General features: G+C 43.2%; 1 protein-coding gene across 1 annotated transcript in view; it reads left to right on the forward strand.

The window, feature by feature from the left end:
• PAK2 (p21 (RAC1) activated kinase 2) overlaps nucleotides 1-22,992 on the forward strand; it is a 43,050-nt gene that overhangs the window by 1,300 nt on the left and 18,758 nt on the right. The window contains exon 2 of the mRNA XM_066556455.1: nucleotides 20,247-20,454. Coding sequence (XP_066412552.1) covers nucleotides 20,271-20,454 — 184 coding nt within the window. The 5' untranslated portion in view covers nucleotides 20,247-20,270. The remainder of the gene's footprint in view (nucleotides 1-20,246; nucleotides 20,455-22,992) is intronic.

A 22,992-nucleotide genomic window follows, 5' to 3' on the forward strand; every position in this document is an offset into this window, starting at 1 on the left:
AGCCAGGAAAGTAAAGTTGGATGTAGCCTGGTCCATGTGGCAGGTGCCCAAAGGCTGATTTGGGAGCAGAGAGTTCATCTGCTGCTTTCGAGGAGCAAGGCTGTGCTTTGCTGTAGTCAAAATAAACCAGTTCACCAGCTGCCCTACGGCCAGCAATGTCTGGATATGGAATATAAACATTGCTCTGGAGGTCCTGCAGTAATAGCAATGTAAGGTGCAATTCAGACGTGGTATATTGTGAAGTTTTTATTGTTTCTGTCTTTTCAGGTTTTGCCTTTTTTTTTGGTGTTTTTTTTTTATACTTCCTAAAGCAATGCCTGCTCTAAAGAGTCTGGATTTGCTATGCAGTTGGAGTGTTCTCATAATGTGAGTTCTGGTGTGGTATCTCCTTAAAAAACCCTGGGGTTAGCTACTTTGTGCTTAGGTTTGTTCATTTTAGAGACAGAAGTAATTAACCTTACAGAGATATTATGTAGGCAGGTTAAAGCATAGGAATCTGGTTGGTCATTACAGACTGAAATAAAATAGAAGAAAAGTTGAAATACAAAAATGCAAAGTCATTGTTTTACGAGTTTTTGAGTAGAATCTTTGAGCTAGTAAAAGCATTTTAAACAAAATGCTCTGGGTAATGTATTTCAGAGGCAGGAAAAACCTCACTCTAAAGTTCATTGGTCGGATATTGCAGTTCTGGAGGGCAGAACAGAAATGCTTGAGGGAGGGTAACTTGGATTTTCTGTGCTAAATTGCATATAGAATTTGGCTGGTCTTTGTACAGAAGTGGTTGTTAAAACAAAAATACCAGGCTGTTAACTGTGGAATATTGGCTCTGTCTGCATATTTTGCACTTTTTATCACCACACAGCTTATTCAGTGCATCTGAGGCTTGTGCTCTGCTGGGCAGCTGCTTGTCAGAGGCAGATTTACTGGGATGAAGTTTGTGCTGGGATACATCTTGGACCTTTGACCAACAGTGGGAGTTGATTCCTGCAGGCACCTGCTGGTGCTGCCTCTCTGGGCTGGATGCTGGCCTAGGTGGGTGGATGCTTCAGCCACGTGAGGCAGCTCCAATCTTGGGCACATTTTAAATTAATACCCTCTTAAAATCCCAAGTTTTAAAACTTGGGTTGTTGTTGGTCAAAATTCTGGTTGTGTTTAAAGAGGGAAATTATTCAAGCACCTTTGATTTCAAAATAACTTCATAATTCAGGGTATTGCTTGATGCTGCAGGTTTGGTTTTGTTCTTGTGACAAGAAAAGCTGTAGGAGCCCAGTGTAGGTCTGTGTGCTATTAGTAAGATTTTCTGCTTCAGAGCCCTCACATCTGTCTTGGGTTGGTTTTGTTTGGGTTTTCCCTCCTTTTATCTGTTTTGTGCATGAGGAGGTTTCTGTGCTCTGAGGTTTGTGCCAGTGTTTTCTGGTTGCTCACAACACACACAGTTCCTGCGTGCCTGTGAAGCAGCTCTTTGTTCTGCAAACAAGCCCCAGTCACAGAGGCTGCTCTGGATGGCCCAGCCCAGGGACAGCACCAGCACAGCTCCCAGTCCTGCCTCCCACACCGGGACACAGCTTTGGGAGGGAGCTGAGTGTTCCAGGAATCCCTGGGGAGATGGAGCAGAGGGCTGGTGCTGGGGGGAGCCAGGGCAAGGAGGGGACATGAGCAGCCAGGCACCTGCTGTGGGTTAAACTCATGGGTTAAACTCATCCTGTGGGTTAAACTCATCCTGGCCACTGCTGGCAGCTGGGAAGAGGCAGAAGTAAGGTGGTGGTGGATCTTTTGATTTTATTCTTCTCCTTCTTTCCCCGGAAGCATGATCAAAGCAAAGGCACTCCTTGGGGCTGGGATTAATTCAGCAGTGCTTCATTTTCAGTTTCCATGCAGGTACCTCCCTCCTAAATCTGAATTCACAGAATGAGCAGGTTGGAAGAGACCTTAAAGACCACGGAGTCCAACCCAGGCCCAGCACCTCAACTCAACCCTGGCACCCAGTGCCGCATCCAGGCTTTGTTAAACACACCCAGGCATGGGGACTCCACCACCTCCCTGGGCAGCCATTCCAGAACTTTATCACCTTTCTGTAAAAAACTCTTTCCTAACATCCAACCTGAATTTCCCTTGGCACAGCTTGAGGCTGTGTGCTCTGGTTGTGTCAGTGCTGCCTGGAGAAAAAGCCCAGCCCCACCTGACTGCAGTCACTTTCAGGGAGCTGTAGAGAGTGATGAGGGCACCTCTGAGTCTCCTTTTCTCTGAGCAAAATGTGTCTGGCCCTGGGCTTGGAGGGCACAGTGTCCTCTCAGAGAGGTTTTAGTGCCAGGGACTGAACCTCTGCAGGTGCCTTGCCCCCCGGTTGCCACTTGCCCTCCCAGAGATAACCAAGCAGCTGGGTGCCAGGCTGAGCTGCCAGGCTGGCTCCAAGGAAAGATAAAAGTCCAGTTAATGCCGAGCTGGATTGGTTCTGCCTCTTGGCAAGGGCAGTTTGACCAGGAAGGCACCATTGGAGGAGGCAGAATCTCCTGCCAGCTCTCAGGAGGAGGTGGGGAAGAGAAGAGTCCAGAGTACTCACCTGGGGGCAAAGGACAAGAAGGCCTTGGGCAAGGCACTGGTTCATTTTAGCAAGGAAAATCTGCAGTGTTCCTGGAGGATTCTTATCATGCTCTGCTTTCCCGTGTCTTGAGCTTGATAAGACTTTTGAAAGCTCTTATTTGCATTTAAATGCAGGTGGTAAGAGGTAGTAGACGCTTGCAGGTGAGAAGAAATCTCCTAGTGACCCACTAGGTATGAAGTGCAAATGGAGCTTAGTTCAAGCCTTAATTCACTATTTAGGGTTTGTGAGAACTCAGAGCATAATTTTACCTAAAGCTGTTAAAGTTGTTTCCTTTAAAGGGAAAATACACATTTCAGTGTTTGTATTTTCACTGATGTAGTGTCACTGAGAGCTGGAAATGCAGGTTTTGGTCCTAGTTCTCTATCTGACTTGCTGGCTTTTTAAGTGGATCATTCTTAATGTTTTCTCAGCTTTTTTCTGTTTTCTCAGCTGGAAATGGGGATTAACCAGGCTTTGAAAATGTCTCACCTGGCAGGGAGGGATGTAAGTGTTAAGAAGATGACTTAAAACTGAGTTTCAGTTTTTCTGTTGAGATAAATTTTGATTAGATACACTGTGAATTCATAGTAGGAATTCCTTGTGCTCTCTAAAGGTTACAGTACACTGAAATGCTCCAAAAATTGGTGAGGCAGCTCTTTACCTTCAGGCAAAACAAGTGGATTCTGAAGTTCTCAGATGGATATATCTAGTTTATATTTCTGAATTTGAAAATGCTTTTAAAAATCTTCAGCCTCTAATGATGTATTGGTGCTTAAAATTGTTTGAATGAATACATTTTACTAGAGAAATAGAATATTTTTAATACTCATGGAAGTACTGGGGGCTTTGTAGAATTGATAGATCACTGTTCCCCAAAAGATCGGAGCCCAGCACTGGTGGTGGTGTAACCCAAAGCTGAGTGATATTTGCACATTAGGTTGGGGCTGTTCTCTCAGCTAATTAGCAAAAGTTGGTTTATATCTTGAAAGGAATGATTTTGATAAGACAGGTTGAATTATTTTTAATTCTGCAGTTTGATTTAACACAGAAGCAGCTGTGGGAAGGAGCCAGCATACTGGGGCAGTGCTGAGTGTGATTTCAGTGGTGCTCAGTGTTAAGAGAGGGATTTAACATCATGTGAATCAGAGAGAGGGCCGCTGGCAGGTGTAGTAAGGAATGGAAATACACTGAAAAGTTTTTCCAGTTCAACTTTTTTTTTTCCCCCTAAAGTTTTCTGCTTCCTGTTTTAGGTGCTGGATGTTTGACTCAGTGTGTACCCACTGTCAGCTTTCCCACAGCTTCTTTAATGAGTAAAATTGGAGTTATCTGATAGTGTGGGGTTTTAGAAATGGGATGGTTTCTACTTTACATTGCATTAGTTTTTCATTTACAGTCATTTTAGAACTGCTTTAGCTAGCAGAGGTATCTCCTGCACAAGAGCAAGAAAAAACTGCTTCTGGAAGATGCTTTTTAAAGTCACCTTTGAATATTTAACCCATTTCCTGTTGAAAAGGTCTCCAGTAAAGTGAGAACCTGGAAGAATGACAGTATCTTTTCCCTAAGCCTGTCTGCAGCAAAAGGCTCTTTAAAGGGATCTGGGGATTTGGGCTCCAGGCAGGACCTGGCTGGGCAGGTTTTTGTGGAAATAGCTCTTTGGCAGGGGCTTCAGCTTGTGAGTTATCTGCTTTACCCTGAAAAATAACCAAAATAATAAAATAAAACCAAATAAAATAACCAAAATAATAAAATAAAAATATCTTAATGTTTGAAAGTGAGCAACTTTTAAAATCCAAAAACATTACTTAAAAGGTAAACTTGGTATTTTCTACTTGTGTTAAATAAGCTGAATGCTTGAGATTTTACCAGGACATTAAATCCACCTGCTGGCATTAATTGAGACAAAAATATGTGACCATGAATTTGTTACTTGGGGCCACCTGGGCAGGTGGCAGCAGCCACAGTTTGGGTTTTGCCCTCCCCTGGCCCCAAACCAGTTATTCCAGTGATCCCAAAGTCCCTTTGTGGGGATCCACATCAGGGAATTGGCTGCTGGAAAAGGAATCCCTGATGTTAAACTTGGCTTGGGAATGTTGCTGAGTGATCTGACACTAATTCTCTGTAACAACCTGGGAGTGTGTTTTCTGCTCTTCCTGCCTTTTTCAGGTGTTTGCTGAGCTTTTGCTTCAGATCAAACACATAAAAATGAGCAGGATCTCACAAAATACCACCATCATTTTCTGTGGCCTAGCAAATAGGTCCCTAATGTTGTTAAATGATTTTTGGCTTTGCAACAGCCTTTTATTTCCAATGTGTGAAGTGCTAGCTGTCACTACTATAAAAATAAATTATGTGAAATCTTTGATTTGTCAGAGCTGGTGCATTATCACCAAGTGTGAAATATTTTCTGCTTCTACCCCTTCAGTGGAAAAAGCAAAGAGGAGAGTGAAGTTGGGGATTTTCAAAGCTCTTCAGCAGCAAGAACAGTTAATTTTAATCTGATGCCAATGTGCTAAGGCTCTTTGATACCAGTGCCCAAGCTTAGGAATTCATTCTTTGTGGTGAAGAGAGCCTTGACTGCTGCAGCCAGGAAGTTCAGGCAAGTACCTCCTCCTGATTTTTGGGATGAAGCTATTTTACAGTAACCAAAGCATGTGTTGGCTGAGGACTCATTGCTTTTTCTTTTCAGCCCTTTTGGGCCTATTTACAGGGATTTTATATTTTTATAGATATATTTTTAGGGGGAATTGCTGTTGAGATTTTTAGATGTAGATTATTTTCCCAGGTAGCTGCTGGAAGTGAAAAATAAAAATTCAGGATAGTTCAGTAGAGCTGGTTTGGGTGGTTTCTTCACAAGCAGGGCTCTGTGTTTTAATGTGTAGTTGTGATGTCTTTTATTTCCTTGTTCATTAATAATTATTCCATTGTAAAATATTTTACTTCTGAGAGGCATAATTCTCATTCTCCTTGGCTTGTTGTGTGCATGCTGGAAAGTCTTTTTGCAGCAAAAGGAAATGTACTCAGTCTTGGTAAACTTGGATGGAGTTTTGCTGTGGAAGAAGTTAAGACTTCTGGTGAACCTATACATCCACATCAATCTGACTACAACTTGGAACATCTCATATAATAAAATTTTAGTGTCTTAAAAGAATTGGAATGAAGGGTTAGGGAATAAACTGAAAGAATGAAAGATAAGTGAAAATACTGAGATGAAATTATTTTTAATTTGGTTTAATTCATGGTAGTGATGACTGTTACTCCTGCAAAACAAATTTTTTACGAACACCGTCAGGATTTAAATGACTTTTTTTTTTTTCATTCCCTCCTTGCTCCTAAGAGATACTTGTCAGACACAATGGTTGGCACTGGGTTTTATCTTGTAACACTTTGGGCAGGGCTCCTTGGAGATCTCTCTTGCTCTGGGATTGAAGATCTTTGGCCGTAAGTCTTTGGCAGCACCTTTGTGCCTGCTCGTGCTTGGCTGAGAGACTGATGCTGGATGCACTTCACTTCCTCAGCACTTCCAAAGCCCATGGACCAGAGTGAGAGGTGCAGCTTTCTAATTTCAAACACATCTGAACTGGAGAATTCTTTGTTTCCAGGATCTTGGTCAAGATTTGAGGTAGCTGTGACTTTCATTCCACACACAGGTGACCATGTGTCCTGCACTACTGCAGCAGCTTTTGCTGCCCAACCCTGAAGGGTTTTGTCAAATAACTTGCCAATAATCCTCAGCACTTGGGGTCTTTATTTCCCTTTCTCTTAGCCATGTTTTTATTTCATAAATGAGATGAGGATGTCATCAGTGCTTTCTTTTGGTTTCTCACTCACTGCCTCTGCTCTCACATATACCTGGTTGTAGAATCCCAGGGTGGTTTGGGTTGGAAGGGACCTTAAAGGCCATTCAGTCCCACTCCCTGCTGGGTGCAGGGACACTTCCCACTATCCCATGCATCTCCCAGCCCTGTCCAACCTGGCCTGGGATACTTCCAGAGGGATGGGGCAGCCACAGCTGGTTGGCAGTGGATGATGGTTCATTCCCTAGTGAGCAGAGTGGGACAGGGTGGTGGCAAGGGGTTGCTCAGACTGATACTCTGTGGCTTCTATCTTTGCTGCCAAGTTTAATAGAGATCTTTATCTCTTGTTTTACTCTATTGAAATGGCTTGCTGAAATTTGCTTCCTGTTTTCTTAACAACTGAAAGGACCTGAGAAAATTTTCCTTTAGATGACAAACTCTTGGAAAGCTGACCACTTCTAAAGGTATGACCTTCTTCCCTAGTTACAATAAAATTTATTAAGAGAATAATTTTTTTAAAATTAAAAAATATATACATTTGAATTTTCATAAACACAGAAAGTGTAAGCCTTCCATGCTCATTTGTTGCAGCAAAAATGTTTTATGCCCTTGTTTCTATGTTCACCCTTGCTGGTAGCAGCTACTGGTATTTTGAATTAAAAAGAGGAAGATTTGGAAGGCATCAAATTGTTGTGCTGGGTGACGTGAGTTGCCCCATGTGGTGACTGCAGTGTCATTGGGATGGTACCAGCTTAGTGGGAGCACTCTGTTAGATTGGTTTTTGGAGCTGGGATGTGGCCCAGGATTTTCTTGGGCTGTTGTTTGTGTTCTTCTGGCTGAAGGAATGGATCATTAGTGCTGCCTCCACTCACCCTCCTGTGATGAGGGCTCAGTGAGGCTGGAGGTGAAGGCAGTGCTGTCTGATGTTTTTCCATAATTATCATCATGCATCCCTTGCAGTGGAATTAGACCACTCAGATAAGTGCTGTCTCTCTTATTTCTATTAAAATAAACAGCTCTAATTTGGAATTGGGGTGGTGTCTGTGTGTGGGGACATCATGGACAGACACCTCAGTGTTGTCACCTCACCGAGTTTGTGTTTTGTGGCTGTCAGACATTGGTCTTGGAGGTCTGTTTGACATTAATTCAGTCTCTCACAAATATTTTCATCTGCTTTAGAATTGCACAGCTGTTATTGGGGCGAGAGAATAAGGTGGAGCAAGGTCTGAGAGCTGCATTCTTCTGGTGTGTAAATGCCTGAGCCTCATGAAAATGCATTTTATGGAGCTTTACTCCTGCTCTGTCATATTTCACTGAAATCTTCTAATTCTGCCTATAGGAATGCCATTTATTGTTTAATGAGCAGGCACAGTTACCTATGCTTATGTGTTAAACTCAGAATTTGTGCAACAATATCAGTAGATCTTTCCAAGCCTTTTGCAGCTTTCTAAATGCAGTATTATGTTTTGTCAACTGTTTCAATATTATTTTAACTTGACAGCTTCCTTTGGAAGCTCTTCAGATTCCCAGGGTGCTGGTTGTAGTATTCACAGGCCTTCTGTCTATTCAATTGGTAACTGTGTTCTTCATTTTGTATTTTTTATTTTTTAAAAAGCATTTCATTCCTGAGCTGTAAAATCAATTTTTGTGGCTGTGGTGCTGCTGCATCCTATATAAACAGCCATAGATAGTAACTCCCTCAAAGTGTACTAATATTGGTGGGATGTATTAAATCACTTTGAAAATTCAGTTTGTTTAACCACTCACAATTGGTGTTTAAAGCATTGTACATTTATTTAAAAATCTATGTTTAGGGCATTTTTATCATATATTTGATTTGCAGATTGTAAGTAGAGGGTAGTCATTTTAACACAAATGTTGGGTCTTTTCATATTTTTTCTTGTACTTGTCCTGTAGGCTTGGCAAAAATCAATTTCCACATCAGCATAAGAATTATTTATATATTTTGAATGATGATATAGTTTCAGGCTTTTCCTGACTGTTTAATATATATTGATGTGTAGCCTGTGTACAGTTCTAGTTGGTTTGGATTTGTTTCCTTTGGCACTTCAGATAAAACCTGTTTGTGGGCAAGAAGAGTGAGAGAGGTAGTTTTACAAGGAATGACTTAAAAAAGAAAAATCAGAAAGTTAGTTTAAAAACTCATTCTGGCAGCCAGCATTTTAAGAGAAAATTGTTATTTCCAGTGTCCAAATGAGTGTTCTGGCTCCCTGAAAAGCATACAGGAACATTACCCCAAATTTCAGGGAATTTGCTGCATCAGGCTGTAAGTGAATATGTTGCTTATATGTGTGCAAGTAATTTTAAAGTAGAAAATCTGTAGAGCACACAAGGAAAACTCTGGCAATGTCACAACAGGAGTACTGGGTGTGAACTGCAGTGTGTGATTTCTAGATCACCTCTGCCTTGCTCATTTCCCCCCTTTTTTAAGGAAAACATGATTACAGTATTTAGTTTTTCTGTTGAGGAATCCAGGTCTAATGTTCAGAATTGTATCTGAGTATTCAGGATAATTTGAATTTGTGGCAGCTGTGCTTTGTACTTTTTGTACTGTTTATTTTGTCTTGAAATAATGGGGAAGGGGTTGCCTAGGCTGCAGAATCGGTTGTATACCTCATCTAGGTACTTCACCTCTCCTGATAGACCTAAAGATGCCAAGAAAAAACAAAATGAGGGGTTGTGTCCTTGTATAAAATCTGTAAACCTTCAAACCTCAGCAGTGTAAGGAAGATGTGGCAGTCCTGAAACACTTGTGCAGAAATGTGAGTGAGGTTTCACCACCCAGCTCTGTGAGAGTATTTTACTAAGATCTGATTTCATCCTGAGCTGCTGTTGGCAGGGAAATATTGGGATGATCCTTCCTGTGTTGCAATCTCATTTAATGAAAAGATCCCACTGGGAATATTGCATCCAGCTCCAGAGTCCTCAGCACAAGAAATGTGGACCTGTTCAAGTAAGTCCACAGGAGACTGTGGAGATGCTCCAAGGGCTGGAGCTTCTCTGCTCTGGGCTGGGGGAGCTGGGGGTCTCCAGCCTGGAGAAGAAAAGGCTCCAGGAAAGACCTTCCAGTGTCTAAAGGGGGATTACAAAAAGGAGGGAGAGGCTTTTTACACAGTACAGTGAGGAATGGTTTTAGAATAAAAGAGGAGAGATTTGGATGGGATGTTGGGAAGAAGTTCTTCCCTGTCCTCAGGGTGCCCAGAGCAGCTGTGGCTGCCCCTGGATCCCTGGAAGTGTCCAAGGCCAGGCTGGACAGGGCTTGGAGCAACCTGGGATAGGGGGAGGTGTCCCTGCCCATGGTGGGGATGGAATGAGCTGAGCTTTATGGTCCCTTCCACAAACAGCTTTCCCAGCTATCAGCAGTGAAATTCCTGGTGCAGAAGTGGGATGCTGCAGGGAACCCAAGTCCTGTAGAAGTTTCCATGTGTGAAGAAGCCAGTGTGGTCTGTTGTGACACAAATGGAATAAAGCTCTCCCAGGAGAAATGGTCTCTAGTTTCTGTGTGGTGCTGCTGAATACACTGGAAATGAGCTGTGTCCACCAGAGCCATCTCTGGAAGGGATTTGTTTTTGCCATGCTCAAGTGCTTTTGGTATTTTCAGCTCCTGCATTTGATTTCTTGAAGCCTTTTCTCTCTCTCTGCCAGATTTGTGTCCAGTGTGGCTATGAGAAAGGAAACACCTTGAACTTGTGTCATGCAAGGGTTTCAGCAAACTGGTGAACCTTTCCCAGGGGCTGTGACTGCCTGGTCAGCAGCTGTACTGATGTCCCTTGGGATTTTCCCCTGTGGCATTGTGTGGCAGGTTGGCACTCCTGTTGGAAGAATCAAGGTTTGGCCCCAGGACTTCTCTGCCAAGCTGAAGTTCCCAGTATCCTCTGGTTACTGTGGTTGGAGCAGCCTTGGGCAGCCACTAGAGAGAAACAAAGAGCTCTATTCTGCATGCCTGTGAAAAAGACAGCTCTTCTGGAGGGAGGTGTTTCATCTTTCCCCTTTGTCTTCTTCCTTGTTACTCCTTTTTCCCTTAGCTGACATTTGACAGCTCTTCCAGTGTGATGGGGGAGTGCAAGATCCCTTAACCTTGGATTCTTTCTGGTTCTGCCACCCTCATAAACACTTGATGTTACCTTTTCTTTTTCCACTTACCTCTAATCTGGATGGGGAAGCCATGGCCTTGTCTTACCATTGCCCAATAATATTTCTAGAGGTTAAAAAAAAAAGCTTAAAAAGCACTTTCATTCTGCGTTGGCATTACTGGTGACCCTTCTGCACTTTGCCAGCAGCCTGAGGTTTTTAGAGCTCTGTTGCATGGTGAATCTCCAGGTTTAAGAGCTGGGAATGCTCTTATTAACACAGAAATGCACCAAACTGTACAGGTGCCTCATGCAGGGCAGCCTTTAGTCAAATAACTTTTGCTCTGGAATGTGTGGTCCCTCCCTGCCTGTAAATGTCAGCTTTAATTAAGAGAGAATCTCAACAATGAGATGCAAACCTTTTATTATTTTTTTTTCATTTTCTTGTAAACTTTCCATACTTGCCCTTTTCCCTATTCTCCTTTGATCTTTAGAAAACCTCAGCTATAAAAATAAAAACTGAAAAGTGTCTGCTAGGTGGTGAAATATGAGTAAGCACAAACACCCCGACTCGACTCACGGATTTGCATGCGCCGCCGGCTGCCTTGTCTGCCTTTAGTTGACTCAGGACTTTCAGTAGGCAGAAGAAGGATAATTTCCTTGTTCATTGCTGAACAGGCTGGTTCAAACACCTTGGAGCACGTGTTATCATTATGCATCTTTGCACAATGGTTCCTTGAAGGGAAAACTCTGGCTGCGGGGCTGGATAAAAACAGAGCGTGGCCTGAATTTGGTGGGTAGGCGGCAACTCCCCAGCCCTGGGGCACAGGCTGGGAATGGATCCCTTGGATCCCTCTGGTTTCATTCCTCCTCCACCACACTGCTCAGAGCTCTGTATTCCTGCAAGGGCTGCCTCAGAGGAAGGTGGGGATGGGTGTTTGTGTCCATCAGCACATCCCTCTGCCTTGTTTCTGTGTGCTGCTCTCATCAGCTGCCTTCCAAAGTGAGCTTTCCTGCCAAATTTAGGGGAAATGGGAAATCGGGGCAGTCAGGAAGTCACTTCTAAGGCCCATCTGGTGCTGTCACCTGTAGTGTTTGAGGTCTTTCAGAGGCAATAAAGCAGAGAAGAGGTTCCTGGTTTGTTGATGGTGAAATGCCACCACAGTTCAGCGGAGCCACATTTGTTTCATGAAGCAGAAGTGATGACTCGGGTGGGCGCTGAGTGCTCTGCAGGGTTCAAGGGACAAGGTGAAGATGAATCACTGCTTACAGGTGGCTCCAGTATTCAGTGAGCCAAATATCATTAATTTGCTTAAATTTGCTATTACTAATAGCTAGTAACTTACTGGTTTTTACCAGGACTCTTGCGCATCTGGGCCAATTCAGATTTTCCCTGTTTATTTTTTTCAGCCATGATCCTCCTCAAAAGACTGAGATCCCTTTTTGATTTCAAAAATGACATTTTTGCAGTCTGGTCACTCATTTTTCGTGCAAGACTTTGCACATCTGATCAGCACCTTACAGAGTCAATAATTGCTTCAGGGTGTAATGAACTTTGGCAGTGGGTTTGAAGAATATTTTCCTTTAGGAAAGCTTAGGAACCCTTTCAAATACCCCTCAATACACATCTGTCTTGTGTAACTCAGTTCATGGTAAGCACATTTATTACATCTTTGGCTATTCCTTGTTCTGTGCTAAAGATAATTTCCTCTCTGCTTTTTTTATTCCTTCCACTCAACTGTGATTTTTATCTTTTTTTTCCCCTAAATCTCTTTATCACTTGGCAATTAACAGTTGTTTGTGCTATGTTTTCCTGCTGTTTGTGTGACTCAGCAAAAATCCTAAGGAAATTAATGGGTTGGAAAAAGACAAATTGGAAAGAATTTAGCTGGGTATGTTCTGTGTGTCATCCAGTTGGATTTTGCCAAGTCAGGCTGAGTTTCTCCTACACCCTTGTTAGGAGTGGGAATATTGTGTGTTTTCTCTGCCACCTGTAGCAGTAAAGGGAAGAGGCAAGGAGGGACCTGACCTATCTATAAACTTCATGGTAGTTGGTTTGGTTACTCTGCACCTTTGTAAATCTTAATGACAGATTGGTTTGGCTCAGATATTTTTTATTTCTGGGGTTTTTTTTTTTTCAGCTGTTTTCTTAGCTGCATCATTTGTAAGGGTGAGTATCTTGCCTTTTTGTGGTTGTAAATCTGAGCTTGGTCGGAGTATTTTAGGTCAGCGTAGGTTCCTCTATGCTCCCTATAAAGAAAACTAAATAAAAATAACTTGGTTTTCACGGGTGTGTGGTTTGGCATTGACCAAATCCTCTTTTCTGAGACCCCCTAAAGCTGGAAGGAGAGGTTCCAGCACGTCCCTTGGAAGTGGGTACCTGCTTTTCCCGGGCTGGCTCTGAGCATCCGCGCTGTTTCCAATAACCGTAGGTGGAACAGATGATCCCTCTGCCTCTTCCTGGCCACTCTCACAGTTACTCTTGTCCGTGCTTTTGCACGAGTCCTCTCTTGGCAGGCAGAAGATCTGGGACTATGTTTGCCAAGTCTGCAAGAAAGCAATTCTTTGTCTGCCTCTGCTGGGTTTTTTTTTTGCACGGTTTTCTCAGTTGAAATGATGAGATAAGTATTTTCAGGCTCTGAAGGTAGTCTCGTTCTGTTCCAAAAAACTCCTTTTTGGAGCTGATTAAATAAATCTCGTGGATCCAAATGCTTCAAGTTGGAAAGCTAGACATCCCAAAAGACTTATTTTGTTTTTCATGGAGAAGGCAGTCTGAGATGTGCTGGTTTTGTGAATTTTTCTGCAGCAGTGAAATAATTTTGAGCTGCTGAACTAAGAGGCTGTTAGTGATGGGGCAGGAAGCTGTGGCTAGGTAGCACCATCTGAATAAAAACTTGTCAGAAAGCTGCTCTCTGCTAATCCCTGGGAGGAAGTGAGCTATAATCAGCACTAAGTGAGCTAATCACAGGAAATCTATTGCTCAACAGGAGCCTTTGAAAAAAAGGAGGGGGGCAGGGAGAAAAGAAGAATACCCATGGAGATTTTTCATTCTGCTTTTGGACACCAAAATCTGTTTGATCTAAGAAAATGGAATATCTGATGAAGCAAGCAACCCTTCAATCTCCACTTTAAAACTGCACCTCTTTTCCAGAATAATGAAGCATCAAGCCTCCTCTCTTGCAGTGTGGTGATTTTCAGGTATTAGGAGGTGGTGGTGTGGGGAGGCTGTGTTTAAGGAAACTACCACTAGCACAGGAGTCCTGAGGGGATGGGAATGAGTCCCTAGGCATTTTCAGCAAGGATTTTTAGAATGTAAAGCCAGAGTGGGACATGACTACCTTAAATCTGCCTTGTCACGAGTCAGTCTTCCCTTGGAGCATCACACACTGGCTCTTGTATTGTTCTGTGCTCTGTGCTCCTTTTCACGTGGCACCTTCTGCCTTGGAGATTTCTTTCCTGGACGCCTCCTTTGCTCTTTTCCCCTGCTCTGGTTGTGGCTGTCTCTGATGCAGTGACACGTGTGGCCAGTGGCCCCTTGAGGCCCCCGGGGAAGTGGTGAAGGCTCTGCCTGGGGATCTGCAGTGGAACCCTGGTGTCCTCTGCAGGGACTGCACCCACCAGCAGCCCTTCCTTCATTTTTGGCCTGTTCTCTTTTCTTCAGTTCCTTCTGCCAGGCCACAGACAGTTTTGCTGTGTTGCCCTCAAGCTGTGTGCATGGCCCAAGTGTTTCAGGTGTTGTCCCAAAAGTATCCTGCAGCTGTAGTGGCACATTAAAAGCAAAGTGGTTGTTTCTTAATGCCTTACTAGCCTCAAATTTGTTCCTCGTCTTTTTTGATCAGCCCTGCCAAATGGACTTAAATGTGATGTTTGTGCTGCTCCTTCTGTGTTGTGCTGCTGATAGTAAATGAGCTGAGTAATATTTACCTGCAGTGAAGAGCTGAGTTCAGTTTGCAGCTCTCTGTGGCTCCTGTGACAGATTTATTTGATGTATTTCACTGATTCAGCTCTGACTCCTCAGAGATCAGTGGCAGTGTAAAGCACAGTATTGTGTGCCAGCAGCAGGAATTTAGGGACATGCTATCAAGCAGCTCTAATCTGGATCTGTTTTGTTTTGGTTTCTTTTTCCAAGCAGTAGCCTGATGTAGTTTTGCATTGCATCCCAGGCAGTGAAATACAGGTGCAGCCTGGACTGCTCAAATTCATTAATTTGAACATCTTAAGAGGACAAATTCAGGTCATTGTGATGTGAGAACTTTCTACACCAGCTGTTTGGTTTGGCACACAGTGCCATCTTCCTCCCCCTGCTCAGGGCTTTGTAAAGCTCATTTGTTTGCACTGTAATCCAGATTTAAAACTGAATCTGCTCAAATACAAGTGCTCCAGGGAAAATGTGAGTGTGCACTAATAGCAGATAGCAGAATGATTGACTTCTATTTTGTTTTATTTCCTTTCATCCTTTTATTCAATTTTCCTTTTATTTCCTTTCCTTGTCTGCAAGCCAAGTTGGAGAAGAAAAATGTTTGTTTTTTTCCAGAATCAGGGGGCCTGAAGGGCAGCACAGAGCTTCAGCTGGGATGGGAGTGCGTGTCACGCTCCATCCCTATCACGAGGGAGCTGGGCTGGCACCAGAGCTGTGCTTAGGAAGTCCTTCAGGAAGCAGCCAGCTTTATGCTCACACAAGGGGAACTGGGGGGGACAAACAACAAAAAAGGGCAAGTCAAAGCCAAAGCATTGAGACTGACGTGCTGCAGCAGTGTGTGTTTGTCAGCTTTGTGAAAGCGCTGCCCAAGCCTCACTTTAGCTTTTACTCACTGGCAGGGTTACGTTTCTCTGGGTGTTTCCCCACCAGGGACAGGAATGGCTGTCTCTCTTCTGTGACCTGGCCATGACCTTGAGTTTTGGGGCCCTTTCCATCCCCAAAAGAGGAAAGACAGTGAGCAGCAGGATGTAGATTGTAAAAATGAAACTTGGAGCATGTGAACGTGGTGGGCAGGTCCCTGCAGGAGCTGGGAGGGACCAGAGGTGGGTTCAACCACACAAGGAGCTCCCTGTGCTTGTCTTGCCTCAGCCTCTCTGGGCAAAGGTGGGAAAGGTAATGGTGCTGAATTAACTGTTGGACTCAGTGATCTGATGGGAGAGAGGAGTTGCAGTTGTGAGCAACTTCTCCAGCTTCTCCGAGTGTTGGTGGTGAGGGATTCAGGACACCCAGACCCTTCTGGACCCTCTCTGCTGCCTCTGCAGAAGAGCACATTTGTTCTTTGGCTGTGTAGGATGGAGAGAGCACTTCATTTTCACTGCCCCAGTGCAGGGCAAGAAACTTTTGTCAAAAGGAGAGAGGAGTGTCATGTCCTGGGGATGAGGGCTGAGAATCAGAGCACCGTGGTCACCGGCACTGGCACCTGTGACTGTGTTTTGTGGGTTAAGCAGCAGAACTGTGGGGAGAAAAGCTTTTAGCTTTTTTTGTCTGTCTTTTTGGGCTGCAGTTGTGTCCTGTGGTGGGACTGAACCTGTGTGAAGGCTGTAGTCAAGTGTTATTTGCAGCTTCTCCGCTCTCTGTGGTTCAATCCATTGCTTTCTAGTTCTTGCACGAAATGTAGTGTGAGTAGTGATTGTGGGGGAGCTGCTGATGTGCTTGAATACATTATTATTACTGGTATTTCCTTCACTGGCAAAGATGAAAGTGAATCCCTCTTCCATGTATTACCTTTAGCCTATTTTTGTAGGGCTGCTCAAATTCAGGTTCACCATTTGGCTGAATGTCTTTCAACCAAGCTAAAAAAACAACCATTACTTACTTGTGTTGTCTGATTGTGTCAGAGAAATATGAGCCTGACATCCCCTTTGCTGGGTGACAGATTCCTGGCAGACACTGGAAAAAAAATCCCCCATGTCTTTGCAATTCCCTGCAAATCAGCAGGGCAGGCAGTGGGTGATGGTGCAGGAGTGATTCTGTCTGGCTGCTGCTCTGAACAGGCTCCTTCTCCTCTTTGGAGCCTGAGAGAGCAGGAACAGCTTTGGGGGGTATTTGCACTCTTCTTTTAATTTTTTTTCCTTTTTCAGTCCCTGCTCCAGTCATTGCCTATAATGCCAAACCTCTGTAGCCATTTCCAAAAACTTCCTGACACTGTGGAAACTTTCTTTGCGTGATAAAGACAGGATAAGGATAAAGGAGAGGGGAACTGCTCTCTTCTACAGCTGAGTGCAGAAAAAAAGAGGGCTATTTGAATTTGAACCTGGACAAAATGATTGATTTTTTACTTCCCATGATGACTGAAGAATCAGAACTGTGCTTCATGATGTTCTTGGCCTGAGTGGATCTGTTGTCATTTATTTAAATGATGAATTGAAAGCTTTGAAATAGGCCTTTGTGCAAACTAGGTTTGAATTCAGCACTTTATTTTATTAATGATCTTTGAAACGGCCACTGAGAAATTCTACCATGTCTTGTTAAATAAATCACAGTTTAAATTGTTCCTTGCAGCTGAGGTTTTCCTAGACCACAGATTTATTGAGCTGGAAGGGTTTTGGTGCTGGAGGCAGTCCTCTAGGTGGAAGCTGATGCCTGAGCTCTTTCTGTCACTGCAGTTTGCCCCACCAGCCCCACAGGTTGTTTTCCTGCTGTGGAGCTCCTGGGCTGTACTTTGAGCGAGGTCAAGGATCTCTGGTGAGCACTCTGAACAGTCAGCAGCTCCTCAGAGCTCAGGGTTCTGCTCAGATGCTCTACACCAGTTCCTTGGAGTGCTGATTTTCTCCAGAAACAGATTTGGATTTCCATATCCTTCCTTCCAACTTGTTGTTTCACAGTCTCTCCTCTTGAGCACACAAGATACTAAGGAATAATTTGTTTTGGCTCAAGACTGAGTATGTGATGAGCTGCTTGTCACTGAAAATGAAGGATTTTTGCTAGAGTGAGAATTTTATTTTAGAATTATAACACAATAAATTTATTTTAAAATAAAATTCTAAATTATTTTTAATTTTATTTAAAAAATCAGCGGAAGTGCAGTTGGTTGTTTTTTTTGGTGTGTTGCTTTTTTTTTTTTTTTAAATCTGTAGCCTGAGTATCACATGGCAGTGTTGTTAATTTAGTGACTGCCTCTCTGAGGGAGTGTGTGGGGAATTGCTGTGGGTTTGGAGTGCCAAGTCTGTTCTTGTCCAGTTTCAGGTGCAGGTGGGTTGTTTATCCTTCCATCCTCCTCTTGCTCTTATCAGACACCTCAGAAGAACTGCACAGATGGAGGTACTAATAGGGTTTCCTTTAGAAAAATACAAAAGGCCACTCATTATGTTGTTTTCTTTGCCCAGTGTACCAATTTGGGTTTCAAGTTATGTGATGCACTTATTTACTTGCTGTGGTTTATTTGGCTGTAAAGAGGAGATTTTTTGTTTTACCTGTCCCCATTTGGGTATCTAATGACCCTATATCCACCTCTTCTCTGAGGTTTGATTAACAGAAGGGACATAGATTATGGTTCCCTGTATTACCATCACTCCAGACTCGACTTCAATATATATCTGTATATATAAATATACATGTATAGGAATATATACATATATATGAATATATCAGTTGGATTTGGTGGATCTATTATATGTTAATAAAGCAAATACCTTATTTGATTTATACATCTGAAATGGGTGGCATGTCCTTGCTGCAATGTCTTGTAAGGGAAGCATTTGCAATTAAAATCCATATGGGTTGGCTGCTCAAGCCTGCTGTTGGATTGTAGGATACTTAATTTTTGTACCCCATATTGTGGTGGAAAAAAGACAATCTTGCAGATAACTTGCCACAACTGAAATAGCAATCAGTAAGTGGATTTGGAAGAGTGTTGGTGTTACTGTTAGGCTGGATGTGACACACACACGTGATCAGGGTTTAAGAAGAAAAAAGTTTTTTATTCTGCGTGTTTTTTAGCTTCTATACTCTTAACAAACCGTGATCTTAAGTCATTACCTACATCACAATAACTTCTTATACTCATTGGTGTAAAGCAATTTGCATCAATATAATTGGCAAAAGTTTTACAGAAATTTAATAAGACACCTGTGCACATCTACTTAGGCACGTAGTTTAGCTTACAAAATTTTTCATTTATTTTTTCTAATCTGTTTCCATGCAGATGACCTTGTCTTCTTCTTAGCTATGGATACACTTGAAAATCATTAATTGTTATTTCTTCTATTAACTCAGCTTTGCTTGCAGGCCAGCTGTCAAGCCCCTCCATACTTGGGAATCAGTGCCTGATTTACAGGTGCATCCCTGCAGCCACGTTCAGGTGTCAGGTCTGTTTATAATTCCATCAGCAGAGAAGGCTCCAAGGCAGGGCTGTGCAGTTTGGATTGGTTTTCCCCCTGCCCTCCAAGTCATGGAGCAACCAGCACATGTCCAGTTTTTGCTGCTCTGCCAGAACATTGTGCTGCTTGTGCCTCTGATGATATATTACAGAAATTACATTCCTTCATGGTCATTTATGGGGATAATTAATGTTAATCTCCTTGAGCTTCACAACATAAACCAGAGTGCTGCTCCAGTCCAGGTTGCTGGCCTGGCTTGTGTCTCTCTGTTGGGATTTGGCAGCATTCAGCCACCCTGTGAAATGCCAGGGAATGACAGCCCACGTTGTTTTAGTTGTGCTGCTGGGCAGGATGCAGGTGTTGTGCTGTTTGGAGCACAGTAATTGGCAGGGGAGGGCACTGCCTTGCTGTGGCTCTCGTGAATGGCACTGACCATGTGAGTCATGCCTTGAGATGTGATGGGAAGCTGGTGGGCACCAGGAGGCCATTCATTTCCCAATGAGATTCCCATTTCCCTCTCCAACTGTTGTGAGAGGAGAAGGAAGTCAACACAAAGATGTGTTGGCTCCTGTCCCAAAGAAGTAACTTGTCATTTGAGTGAACAGAGGAACTGAGGGTACATTTGTTACTGTTTGTTACCTGTCATTGAGAAGTATTTTCAGTCTTTCTTTCTGCTCTTTACTCTGTAGCAGAGAGGCTGCCTGTTTCCTGGTGATCAGAAAAAAAATCCCTGAAATACTACAAGGAGGGAGGAAATGGTAGCAGAGATCTTTCTGAATGGGGAATGTGTCACGTAGATGTTTTATTGTGCTGTGGTTGCAGCTCTAGCAGCTGTTTGTCCGTGTTTTCACTCATGGTTTTGTTGAGGATTCAGAGCATTGTGGTGATACTTATGTGTTATTTTCTGCAAGTGGAGAAAGTTTGGCACCAATTGGAGAAGCAAAGCAAGCCTCATTCAGAAGTGGATCCTGTGGATCTCAGTGCTGAGCTCTTTAATGTAGACTGTGTGATTTGGTAGAGATGTTTTGCGTGCCACTTAATGTGGATAGCGTGCTGAATTATGGCTTACAAACACAAGCTGTTCTTTTGTCTGATAAATGACAAGAAGGGGAAGGCTTTTAAAACTGTTTGGTACTAGAGCATGAAGCTTTTTGGACTAGAGCTACCCCCAAAGGATGTTGTACTTAGGCCCTTTGTGTGAACAGAGAGCCAGATCAGGGAATTGTTCATTTGGTCTGGATTACTTTTATCACTGGAAATGTTTGTGGCTCCATCCCACAAATGCTGCTGCTGGCACAAATGAATGGGTGGCCCAGAAGTGGGAATGAGGAAGGGATTTGCTTCCTTTGGTGGAGGCGGCAGTGTCTGCGTTCCTCAGAGTTGAATTCACGCCTCCTTCCCCTGTGCCAGCAGAAGGAACGGTACATTCATGTGCTCCATGCTCTTTTCCTGTGTTCAAATCACATTTTTTTTCTCTTCCAGGGCTTCCCCTAGCTATTGAGAACCATGTCTGACAACGGAGAACTGGAAGACAAGCCCCCTGCCCCTCCTGTGCGGATGAGCAGCGCTATCTTCAGTGCAGGGGGCAAAGACCAGTTACCAACCAACAACAGCTTTAAACCCCTGCCCTCTGTCCCAGAAGAGAGGAAACCCAGGCATAAAATCATCTCCATATTCTATAATGAAAAAGGTAAGATGCCTCCTTTATCCACTCCTATTCTTTACTCTCCTTGTAAGTTTTGGTGGTGCTTTACATGTCAGAGTCCAGCCTGTCCAAGTGTAGGGGATTGGAAGAACAGCCCCTGTTTGCTGCCCAGCTTGAAGTAATGCATTTCCAAACAGCCCTAATCCATGTTTGGCATTCCTGGGGATCATGTTACTTAGATGCAGATTTCTGATTCAAACTGAGCACCCAGCTGGTTTGGAAGTTACTTCATGTTGGTGGTCATTTATGTGGCACCTTGAGGAGGAAAAAAAGTCAGTAAAGAAGTAGTGGTGAAGGTGCAGTTGCATGAAAGAAAATTCAGAGAAATTACATATTTTTGTCTGTGGAACTGCACTGTTAGGATTGATTACTAATGGATAGATAAACCTGATTTGCTGTAAAAAAGATTATTTCTGAGAAAGAAAGTTGCTATAATGAATACTAGACTGTATTTGTGTGTTATTTGTCCTCTTTTCTGTATGGGGAGTGCATGTACAGCAGTGGAGCTCTTGCTTCTGGCTCTCAAGAACGTGTCCATGTACAACAAAACAGATAAAAACACCTCCTAACATCTGAGATGGTAAAACTGCACAGGAACTTAAGCCTGACCTGAATCTGCTCAGCATTTTATTAGTCTACTGGTTAACATGACTTTTTATGCACCTTGGAGTGGACCCTGCTGCTCTTGATGCCTTCTGTGCTCTTGGCTCCCTGTGCCTCACTGCTGGTGTGCTGGGCAGGACTGGTTCAGTCATGCTGACACAGGTTTGGCTGTTTGAAGAGATTCTGCTCCTCTGGTTGATTATTCTCTTGGCTCAGTGTTTTCCCCAGGGCTGGTTTTCACTCTCTCTCAGCTGTGTGAGCAGCTCTGCAGTCTGCCTCTCCCTGCAGATCAAACCCAGAGAGACAGGTTTCCCTCTGTTCCCAAGGCCTAGCTTTCTGCTCTCAGCAGTAGAAGGTGTGTTTCCTTTTATGGGGGATGGAAGGATTTGGCCAGTGTAATTTCTGGAGGCAGATTAGTTCTTTCACAAGGTCATTTATTGTGAAATAGCCTGTCCATGGCTGTAGCAGTGATGGTCTCTCTACTGACATGGGTGAACCCCAAAGTACAAAGTCTGTAAGGAGAACATGAGAAGCTACCACAGGTTGGTGGCTGCATCCCAAGAGAGACTCCAGCCCTTGGGGTGCAGAATTTGGGTGCTGAAGATGGCAGGTTTGGTGCTGTCAGGTCAGTGCAGTGCTCTGTGTCCGGAGCAGGTTCTGCCTTAGCCCTTCAGTCCTGCAGAAGTGGGTGTTTGACCATGTTCTTGTTGGTCTCACAAGGAAATACTGGAAGAAAATCACATGGAAGGATCAAATCTGTCCATCTTCAGGCAAGGAGAATAGTTTAGGAGCTGGGATGGCACTTGTCTTTATGCTGTTGCATTGGTGGCTCATCAGAGCATTTGAGCCCTTTTACAGGGGGGGATGAAATAGGACATGTTGAAGTAGAACATAAATCCCACATTAAGGAAGGTTGTCCTTGCTCTGAACTAGTAACAAATGATTATGAATGCAAGTGAGAGCTTTGTGACATTCCATGACACCTTTTTTCTCCAGGGACATTTTCTCTTTTCATTTTGATGGTGGGTTTGTTCATTGCTGGAATGGGGAGGTGATTGAAGAATTATCTAAAGTTGTATTGGCTCATCTAAAGTTGCTTTGGAGTCCTTTGATGATTATTCAGACCACTCTAGATATTGACAAGTACCAAGTTTAGGCAAATTAATCTGCATATTTATTTAGCATCTACCTGCTGATACTTTGTGTTGCAAACTGAAAGTAGGAGAAAGGATTTCTTCTGAGAAAATTGCATTTTAGGGGAAATTAGTGTCAGTTTGTGTTTTCTAGATGTTAAAAAGTAATTCAATTAATGTCCTCCTGAAAGAAAAGTAGGCTTTCCTGCATGGCAAGATATTAGGAAAAATGGAAATTGAATTACCCAAATTAGAGAAACTATCTGGAAGTTGTATTTTTTTCAATTTGGAAGAAACTTGTCTATTGCATGACCTGCAGCAAGGCTAATATAAATATCCAAAGAAGGGATTTTGGCCCTCAAGTCTGCAAAACTGGCTGTTGAATGTAAGCAGAGCAGAAGTGGGCCCAGTGTCTTTCTGGCACTCACACAATGGTCAGATGTTAGTTGTTTTGTTCATTAGCATGGCTGGGACGCACCCTCCCCAGAAATGCCCTTTTAAATCCTTCTTTTCTTTAAATTCAGCTGCTGGGAAGCTTTACAGAAATATTAACTTCATGCTCAGATTTAAAAAATACATTGGGACTAAATGAAAAATAATCTGTCAACCTGGGGTAGAAATTTTGTCATGGGAAAAATGTCTCCAGGCAGTGAGTAAGTTTAACAAATCACTACAGAAATGTTCAGTGTTCCTTTTCAGAAAATGAAAAAATTATCCAGGAATGTTGTTTGGCTTTGTCTGCACATCTCTGTCCATATGATTTTGCAAGGTCCCTCCTGGCCAGCCT

This window comes from Molothrus aeneus, chromosome 10, assembly GCF_037042795.1.
Source record: "Molothrus aeneus isolate 106 chromosome 10, BPBGC_Maene_1.0, whole genome shotgun sequence".
Taxonomy (NCBI): Eukaryota; Metazoa; Chordata; class Aves; order Passeriformes; family Icteridae; genus Molothrus; species Molothrus aeneus.